The 10,739-nt window shown below is 38.6% G+C and overlaps 1 protein-coding gene across 1 annotated transcript in view; it reads right to left on the reverse strand.

The window, feature by feature from the left end:
* The window catches only part of apln (apelin), a 20,493-nt gene extending 19,449 nt beyond the window's left edge, over window positions 1–1,044 (reverse strand). Inside the window, exon 1 of the mRNA XM_037675726.1 lies at window positions 906–1,044. Within this exon, the coding sequence (XP_037531654.1) occupies window positions 906–972 (67 nt within the window). The 5' untranslated portion in view covers window positions 973–1,044. The remainder of the gene's footprint in view (window positions 1–905) is intronic.
* Window positions 1,045–10,739: the final 9,695 nt, after the last annotated feature.

The raw sequence follows: 10,739 nt of genomic DNA on the forward strand, positions 1-10,739 counted from the left end.
ATATATATATATATATATATAATAAGCATGTCTGTGTTATTTGTGTTTTTTCTACACAACCACAGTTTGTGTTTAGGTGACAATCCCAGGAATGGTCTGTAGATTTACACAAGCCTAAACATTGTTTTTTCACACCATAATGTTACCTGCATCACTTTCCCAGATCACCCATCAGTCTCCAAACTGGTCCCCAAACCACATTTCTCAAAACATTCCCTCCACGAGCCACTAGAGAGAATAAGCCCTGTCTCTATACGACTCCTAACTTCATGTTGAGGTAAAAGACATTTAAAGTCCACCACAGTGAGAACAGATAACCTGTCCTTCAGTGGACTGAAAGGCAATTTGTGCATCTGTAATCTGTGTATTCCCCATTGACAGAAAACCCAGTGTATCTATTGGTGCTGTGTTTTCCTGCTGCACAATTATAGTCATGTTATAATTAACATTATACTCAGAATAAATCAAGCCACAGATGAATCAGTACCACTCCACTTTGCAGCACATGTGCCATGCATATCTTACATTTCATAACAGACACATCCAGCATATCTGTCACCCAGGAACAGCTCAACACATAAAGCCCTCCTCATATTTCATCTCCAAGTCTTAGAAGCACACATCAAGGTGAGGCAGGGTGGAAAATAACCAGTCTAACCCAGAATGCACAATCAAGTTTACAATGAAAGCCATGGCAGTACAATAGCAGACAGTATACCCACTGCAGTGCAGTACTGTACACAAACAGGTGCTGATATTCCTGCCTTTTGGAGCCCACACAAGGCTAACCACGCTGGGTAACTGATCAACTACAGCTGCCTGCACAAGCAAAATGGCAAACAGAGAAAGAAATAGAGAAGCAGAAGGAGAGGACGAGCGACAAGGCTGGCCTCTCATGTACTCACCAGCACTGGCAGAACACAGCAGAGACACCAAGAGCACAATCACCAGCGTCAGGATCTTCACATTCATTTCTGCACTCCCCTCTGGCTCTCTGCTAGTCACTCACTGATATACTGTAGTGTTGTGTGTGTGTGTGTGTGTGAGTGTGTGTGTGGATGGGAGGGGGAGAAAAAGAGAGAGCAGCTGAGCGAGGAAGAAAGAGAGAGAGACTGTTTGCTTCCCCGTGTGTGTCTGTTTCTAGGAATGTGTGTGTGCCTAAATTTGTATTTGTATATCAGTGTGTGACAGTGCCTCTCTGTAAGACTGGAGGCACGTCTTTATCTGAGCTCTCCCACGGAGGTCTGGGAGTGTGTGTGCGTCTCTTCTTTTCTTGTGTCAGAGAACCGGCAGCAAGTTGAGTGAAGCTGTGAACGTGTTGGAGTTCCTGTGTGTGTGAGTCCTGCTCGCTTTGGATAAGAAGACTAGTTGGTCATGTGGCTTATGTATCGTTGACTCTTTGGGTCACAGACAAACCCTCCTGCCTCACCCTCTCCACCCCTTTTACCACAAACATGGAAGTGCACGAGGCCGAGGAAACAGGAAAAGAGGTAGCAAAGGGAGGGGAGGAGATGGGGTGGTGGTGCATGCAGGTTTGTGATAATACCCAAACAGATGCGCTTGTTGAAAAGTCTTTGAATTGCAAACGGGGCAATTGGCCAGGAATCCAGAAATCAAAATACCAGCGTATGAGGGGAAGCAGATGAAAGGGGGGAAGGTGTGAGATGAGGGTCATGGTTTCCACCTTTTGTATCTGCGCCAGACTTCTTCCTCGCACCATTCTTTACCACAGCCGCAGCTAAAGGTATGCATTAAATCATTTGCATCGTTTGAAGTTAGTATCCGTGACACTTGAAGAAACAGCAGGGTGGGAAAACTTATCAAACCATCGCCTGATTCCATCGCAAACACTATTTGTTTCACCACCCCTGAAGTCATTTGTTTTATTTCGTCAAACGGATTTTATTCGTTCTGTGAACAAAAGCTGCAGAAGAAACGCCGCCCTGTGTGGCCCGCTCTGTGAAACAAGTCAAATTATTTGTTATTTCATGTGTTTATCAGACAATAAACAGGAAGGGTTATTTTTCATGCTGTGAATTGTGAGAAGGGTAAGAACGCACTCGGAGTACAACAACTTTCCTTATCGCGTTTCGCCAAAGAAGGCAACGTTTCGACAACTCTATAAATTTAGTATTGTTTACCATAAGCATTCAAAATGTGCAAAAGAAACAATGAACTCCACCCAAACACAACACACTCTGCCCTGCAAAGTCCAAGGATCTGGTCCAGCAGCAGTTCGAAATTCTGCAAATAAACAATACTTAATTAATTAAATGTTGTTTCTGTGATGTGTTGTTTACATGGGGACAATTTATTGAGTCCAAAGATGTGAGTCCCTAAAGGGCTGCAGAGACATATGATGGATGGACCATTTTTGGTCCCAGGCTTCAAACACAACCTCTCCCCATCACAATCCTCCACACAACCTCGTTTTCTGTGTTGTCTCTGAAGAGTCACTTTAGTGGTGTGGACCCGAAAACAGAGGCCCGGTGACCTTCGACTCTGCAATTCCCGCTTCACAGCCCCATCATTGTCTCCGTACGGCCCGGGGGTCCCAGAGGGCAGCGTATCCATGCCACCCACTTGAGATCCAACAGCAAGATCACCTTCCATTTTTACGCGCAGCACTTGAGGCCTTCACTTTACATGAAACAACCGTCACACCTCGCGGGTGACCAAACCCCGGGGGGTGTTTAAAGGTGCTTATCCAAGCCTGTCACTTCCTTTAGAAACAGAACAGTCTGCTCACTCATCACCGACAAAAATACTGTTATTCTTTCCAAAAGTACAATAACGCCAGATTACAGTGCCATTACCAGCACAGTTAGTTGTTACGAGTAATTTACCATAATTTAAAATCCAATTTAATTCAAATTCGGGAAAAGATTCAAAGCTGCGTGACGCAACAGCCTGCAAAGTTGTTTCAAATTAACAGCTAATGTGGTCAAATATTCAGGATGTGCTGAGTCCAGGATGTGCTGAGTCCAGGTGTGCGCCACGATGATTGATGGCTGAGGGCTGATTGGTCGTTAAAATGCAATACAGACGTCGCATCAGAGCATTGTGAAGTTGGCAGTATGAGGTTAAACATTTGCAGTCTATTAGCTGTAAGTGTCTTAGCTTGAAGCAAAGCCTGTAATGAAAATGTAACAGATGGCGTTTGCTCAGAGTATATGAGTGGATTGTGTGCAGCAGAGGATTGGCTTTTTTTTTTTTTTTGTCAGTAAAGGGTGAAACCTGGCAGCTCAACACAGGCTGCAGCAGTCAGGGGGCAGCAATGCGTCTTAACACAGGAAACTCTTGGCTGTTTACAGGAAGTGTTTGATAAAGGAATGCCGGGGATATCTGGATGCTGTCGCTGATGACGACTTTTCCTGATTCTTGAGTTTTTAATAACAGACAGACATTCCTAAGATAAGTGTAACATGGATGATGGTGGAGGTGTCCCTGCTCTGAGCCACGTTTTGTAAACTGCAGGAATCACGAACAGGTGGCCTTTAGTCACCTGCTCTCAGAAAAATCAAAACAAAAAGCAGCTGCGTTATTTACAACATTCACTATAATTGTGTGTCCTGTTTATCATCCGCTACTAAAAAAGGCTTCAGTTTTCTGAGATGCTAATGAAGCGTGCAGATGTTTGTTTGCGCTGATGTTTACAAGATTATTGTTTTACAAATTTAAACCGAACTCTTCCGCGTCCAATTTCTTGTTTGGAGCATCCATCAAATGCAGGAGCATAATTATTAAAATGCAAAATAAATTAAACCTCCATTACGCAAGAAATTGTTCAATTGAGATTAATTTCAGAGTAAAATCAGGACTGGGTGCTTTGGAGAAATCAGCTATAAAATAAAAATGGTGGGATGTCTTGATTAGGATGATTTTCATACAAAGCTTCCAAAAAGCAGCCGTGTCATTAAATATTAAGACTCTGTGACTTGATGACTTACCTGTCTTTATCCGTTATATTATCTGCAACGATGCAAATTCAATTTCAATTCAGTTTATTTATATAGCGCAAGTCACAACAGAAGTCATCTCAGGGCACTGAACAGAAACATTTATATACGGTACATAAAAAGTATGTTAATAACACTATTTATCTGAGGAGCAGACTGCTTTGAGTTTAACTTCATTATAGACTCTCATCTTGAGCGAGCACGAAGGCAACAGTGGAAAGGAAAAACTCCCTCATGAGTAAGAAACCTTTAGCAGAACCAGGCTCAGGACAAGCGGCCATTTGCTTCGACCAGTTGGGCTTGATGGGAACAGGAAGGAGGAACAGATACACAATGGCAGGTTGAGAATCACATTAGGATATAAATAATATCAAATGAAAACTTCAATTTTAACAATTAATTTAAGGAAATTTGGTAAATTTTTCCTCCAGTATTCTAAGCCTATGGCAGCATAACAAGTCAACCCTAACTATAGGATTTATCAAAATGGAAAGTCTTAAGCCCAGTCTTAAAACTGGACAATGTGTCAGCCCCACGGACAGAAACTGGAAGTTGGTTCCACAAGAGAGGAGCCTGATAACTGAAAGATCTTCCTCCCATTCTGCTCTTGAAAACTCTAGGAACCGCAAGTAAGTCTGCAGTATGAGAGCAAATCGCTCTGTTGGAAAAATATGGTACAGAAGATCTGTAATATAAGATGGAGCTAGGTTGTTGAAGGCTTTGTAGGTTAGAAGTAGGATTTTGAATTCAATTCTGAATTTGAAGGAGCCAATAAAGAGAAGCTAAAACTGGAGAGATATGATCTCTCTTACTGACTAACTAAATGCAACAAATAAATAAATAAATAAGTAAAACAAACTTCAGGTTCTATGAAACCATTGAGAAGATTGTGTTTTTTTTGGGGTTTTTTTTTACCAGCATTTGGGATTTGGGATTTACCTGTCTAAATAAAGGTTGAATGAATTTGCTTCTGAAAACTTCACACATGAAAACCATCCATCCATTATGTTTTATCTGCTTCTTCCATTTTGGGTCATGGAGGTCGCCGGTGCCCATGTCCAGCAATCATTGTGCGAGGGGCAGGGTACACCCTGGATGAGTCCGTCACAGGGTCACATAGAGACAAACGAGACAAACAACCATTCACTCTCTCACTCACACCTAGGGACAGTTACCAATCAACCTAACATGCATGTTTTTGGTCTGTGGGAGGAAACCGGAGTACCCAGAGAAAACCCATGCATGCACGGAGAGAACATGCAAACTCCACCCAGAAAGACCCCTGGACCGGGATTTGTACCAGGGACCTGCTTGCTGAGAGGCAGCAGCTCTACCAGTTGCGCCACCGTGCTGCCACACATGAAAATTTATTTTATTTTATTTTTATTTTTTTTACTTTATAGCAGATATTTTTTTTTTTTTAAATCAACATTTTCCTCAGAAGTTAGTTACTGTCTTGAAAAGCCTTTCCTGGGCACATCTTTAAACAATGATTGAAACAAATTAATAAACTGAAACAGATTTAAGAAGAAATCCCCATTAACAAAATGTCTGTTTGAAAATTCAGAGCCCAGCTGTGTTTTTTCTCCTCTACCGTTAGTCCGGCTCCGTGAACCCACAATTATATTGCACACATGACATCACAAGGCTGCCAGGTCAGAGAGGGAAGTAATTTACAAAACAGTAATTATATAAATACTATTTAACTTCTAATCTTTCTTTCTTTACTCTGTGGAATAATTTAAGTCCAAAATAATCTAACAGGGACTTTTGCAACTTTCCATATTTTTCAGGTTTCTTTTCAATGTTTTCCAATTATTTGATTTAGTTGGGGGTGGGGGGGAGGGGGTGTCCCATTTGATCAAATGTTGATGTTTAGTGACTCACAGACTGTCGTTAGTGTGGCTCATCTTTCTTAGGAAAGAGAGGACTCTTTATTCAACATGTTGGCCTGTGCAAATTCACATAAATATGAAGTAAACAATGTCATCATCTTTCAATAAGAGCAATATCTCTTAAGGATCACTTATTGAACACTATGTACAAAAACAGCCCATTATCTGATTTTTTGGCATATATGTGACTTACATTAGATTTTTTATGGCAGTCTGAATGTAGCATATTCAATGTTTTGTTTAGTTTTATAAATCTTTTTCAGATGTGATACTAGATACCAGTAGTCTAAATCTATTGCAGCAATAACAAGCCAATCCTAATTATAGGATTATCAAAAAGGAAAGTCTTAAGCCCAGTTTTAAAACTGGACAATGTGTCTTTACAGACATAAAATGGAAGTTGGTTCCACAAGAGAGGAGCCTGATAACTGAAAGATCTTCTGCCCATTATGCTTTTGGAAACTCTAGGATCCGCGAGTAATCCTGCAGTCTGAGAGCAAAGTGCTTTGTTAGGAAAATATGGAACAATAAGATCTCGAGTACAAGATGGAGCTAGGTTGTTGAGAGCTTTGTAGGTTAGAATTAAAATTTTAATTTTGGATTTGACAGGGAGCCAATGAAGATAAGCTAAAACTGGAGAGATATGAACTCTCTTACTAACTCCAGTTAAGAATCTGGCAGCAGTATTTTGAATTAACTGAAGACTTTTTAAAGAAGTATTAGGACAGGCAGATAGCATACCATTGCAACATTACGCAGGTGGAAGAAGGCAGATCTAGTAACGCTTTTAATGTGGGGGATAAAAGACATGTCCTGATCAAAAATAACACCAAGATTTTTAACATTTGAGCTGGAGGCCAGATTAATGCCAGCCAAGGAGGGCGAAAGACTGAAAAATTTATTTCTAAGATTCTCATATCCAAAAACTAAAACCTCAGTCTTGTCTGTATTCAAAAGCAGAAAATTTAGTGTCATCCAGGTTTTTATGTCTTTAAGACATGCTTGTACTCTGAGTAGCTGATTTGATTCATTGGATTTTAAGAACAAATATAACTATGTATCATCAGCATAACAATAAAAACTTATCCCATGCCATTTAATAGCATTACCTAATGGAAGCATATATAAAGTAAAGAGTATTGGTCCAAGCACTGAACCCAGAGGAACCCCATGACTAACTTTGGTGTATGACGAATATTCATTATTTACATTTACAAATTGAGATCTATCAGATAAATATGATTTAAACCAATTTAGAGCCATTCCTGTAATTCCAACATCATATTCAAGTCTTTTTAATAGAATATTGTGATCAACTGTATCAAATGCAGCACTGAGGTCTAACAGGACCAGTGTAGACACCTGTCCATTGTCAGAGGCTATGAGAATATCATTAGTAACTTTCACCAGTGCATATTTAGTGTGATGGTGAGCTCTAAACCATGACTGAAACTTTTCAAACAGATTATTTCTTTGCATTTGATCATGATTTGCAGATGATCTGCAACTTCTTTCTCTAGAATTTTTAAGATGAACGTCAGATTACATATACGTAGGTCTGTAATTGGCTCTATAATTGGCCACCGTTAGGCTGATGGTCCTCCTTGATCATGTGAGCAGCTGGTTTTGTCTGTCAGCAGCAAACTGGTTGATCCACTATGAGAAGGTGCTATTTATAAGACTGAGCTGAATACAGCACCTCAGACTGAAAAAGTCTTTCGAATGAAAGACGAAACGTTTCTACTTTATTTATTTATTTATTGCTTTGTTTTGTTTTTTTGAATGTCCAGAGGACCAGAATTAAAGTTTTTAGATTTTTTTTTTACCTGGATTATTGAACATGCATCAGGATAATTGGCTAGGATTCCTGAGTCAAGGTTATGTTTCTTAAGTAAACGTTTAATTACAGCAATCTTAAAGCTCTGTGGTATGTAACTATTTATTAGAGACAGATTAAGCAGATCCAAGACGTGGTTATTAATTAAGAGAAATACATCTTTAAATGGTTTGGTTGGGATGCAGTCCTAACAACAACAACAACACAAAGAGAGATGGACGATTGCCTTCCACTTGGGGCAGGGGTCATCAGGGGGAATTAAGGGAGTTTTGGTGAAAGCTCAGACAAAAGCAACTGCATAACATCAATCGTTGAGGGCACATCAAAGTAAAAACTCTGCTGGGAGACAAGAAAAGAAGTCTGATGGATGCTGGGAGGACACTTTTTGTCACATTAAACAAAAGATAAATTCATTTGGCTCAGTTGGGGTCCAGATATTTGGGTTAAATCAGGTCAGGAGTGACTGTGTGGATTTGATAGCAAAGCACTGAGTTTGTAGTATGCTGATATGGGACTCCATAGATGTAAAAGGTGAGAAAAAAGAAATAGATCTCACTTTAAATGCCTGTGATTGAAGAAGTGTGAAAACTGGATATTCCAGCATAAAAATAGTCCAGGTGTGACTATAAAAACAAACAAGGGATATGTTGATGTCCCTTATTGCTGAGGAATTTCAATAGTGAATGTTTGTAGTTTTTGAGACAAGTGTTTTCCTGGACTGGAACTTAACTGGAACTGCAAGTTTTTTTTTTTTTCAATTCAATTCAACCTTTATTTATACAGGTTAGTCTCATTGAGCCTCGAGGACTTATTTACAAGAGAGACCTGTTTTACGCAAAGAACACAGTTCACAACATTAGACAATCATAAAAAATGCAGATAAAATGAAAAGTAAATGGAAGAAATTACATATATTGAAAAAACAGCTACATTATAAAGCAATATAAAATACTAAAACTAGGGACATGTCTGCTTTTTTTTTTTGTTTGTTTCCATAAACTTAGTAGCAAAGTAAGTAAGCAAGTAAGTAAACCTTAGTGTTTTTGGTGCAAGAAAATCAGTGGGTAGAAGTAATAATATTAATAATAATAATAATAATAATACGTTATTTGTATAGCACTTTTTTTAAGAAATGTTACAAAGTGCTTCACATTAAGTGACACTATGTAGAAGAACAAAGGTGGTTTTTATTTATTAATTTATTTTTGCTTGTCCGAGGTGGTGCAGAGTGTCGAATCGTGACTAGTGGAGGGAGCAATTTTACCCACCATCAGGTTAGTGGCGAAGTCAGGTGGTGGCCAATGGTGGACTTGACCATCATAGATTAATCATTACAATTATTGCCATTTACTGTTATACTGTATGTTTTCTATATATTTTTTATATATTTCTGAAGTCTTATTCTAATCTTGTTACTTGTTTTTGTTTTGTATGATGTGCGCTGCTGCCTGTTCTTGGCCAGGTCACCCTTGTGAAAGAGGTCTTGATCTCAATGGGTTTTTATCTGGTTAAATAAAAGTTTAATTTAGTCAACCCAATCATTTCAGGAAACTATACTTTTAAGTAACATAAAAACTAGAAAGCATAGTTTCTTCAAATGATTGGAGCGGTAGGTTTACAAATATTTATAGTGGCAGCCATCTTGCATTTTTTATGGAAAGCCATTTATCAATATTGACCTTCCTTGTATGTAGATACAGCCACCAAAATGGAAGTCATTTACCCCACTTACTTTCCAAATTATCAAGCTCACAACACAGACAGATGAACGGTATTTCCAATTCCTCTCTTCTCTCCACAATGGAGGACAATACAATGAGTTGCAAGTTAGTGTTTTAAATTGGTATAAATTCAACAAAGTCAAGCAAGCATGTCCAGAAAAGTGCTGGAAATATAGCACTTTTCTAAAATAAAGGTAAATACATAATATCAGAGCATGTCTAGACATTTGTTTCTCACTTATATTCTTTACAGTAAACAGACTTATTTAAAAAATAATTTAAAAAATATGATCATACTGGGTTGATTTAAAAAAAATCTGACTTGAAAAGCTGACATTTGACTTTCTATATTTATGAGGAAACTTGTAAACACATTAATGTAAAGGTAATAATTCACTTTAGCTTTGATTAAGATTATACATTTTTGTTTAAAAGCTCTTGGTTTGAATTATTGTGATGTCTGTGTGATGTTCTTTTGAAAGGGTTTGTGACCTTAGAGCAGACCTGGGCATTGTACGGCTCCAGGGCCACATGCGGCCCTTTGGTTGACTCTCACCGGCCCCCGTAAGGGGAATTACAAAATACATATGTAAACAAATGAAGTTAACCAAATCCAGATATAGATCCTCTCTCACTGATGATGTCAGCTTTGCTTCACATGTCCACCTCAGACCTTGAACCTGACTTTAACATTTCCGTTAAAGCCCAACAGAGACTAGACTTCTCTCACTAAACAAGATAAAAGAACTGATAAACACCAAATGAGATGTTTAGACTACAAATGTAGGCACGTAAAGAACCGGGACTCGAAATCACGGTTCAGTGACGATCACTATTATATGATGTTTCATAATATTTGGAGTACAAAGACAATATTGTGATATATTTACAAAGCTAAGAACTTTTTCCAGCAGTATATAAAACTCAAAATGAGTTTTGGGGTGAATGTGACTGAAAATGATCACTAATATAACATCACAAATGGTAAAAATGTTTACAGTTTACCATTGTACTGGGAAATTTAATTTAATAAATGACATTTTTTGTAAGGAAACCTCGCTTTGTCGTTGCTTAATCATAACAAATACTCTTACCAGCTTGTTAAAACAGTGCTATGTACTGCTTTTAATAATGAAATACTATTATTATGCAGTATTGAGTTAACTTGAAATCAGGTCTCTCTTGTAAATGAGTCCTCGAGGCTCAATGGGATTTACCTGTCTAAATAAAGGTTGAATGAAAAGTAATTTGTGCCAGCCCTCCACAATATTTGTTGTTTCTCATGTGGCCCCATGGAAAAAATAATTGCCCACCCCTGCCTTAGAGG

This window comes from Nematolebias whitei, chromosome 4, assembly GCF_014905685.2.
Source record: "Nematolebias whitei isolate Nwh7 chromosome 4, NemWhi1, whole genome shotgun sequence".
Classification (NCBI taxonomy): domain Eukaryota; kingdom Metazoa; phylum Chordata; class Actinopteri; order Cyprinodontiformes; family Rivulidae; genus Nematolebias; species Nematolebias whitei.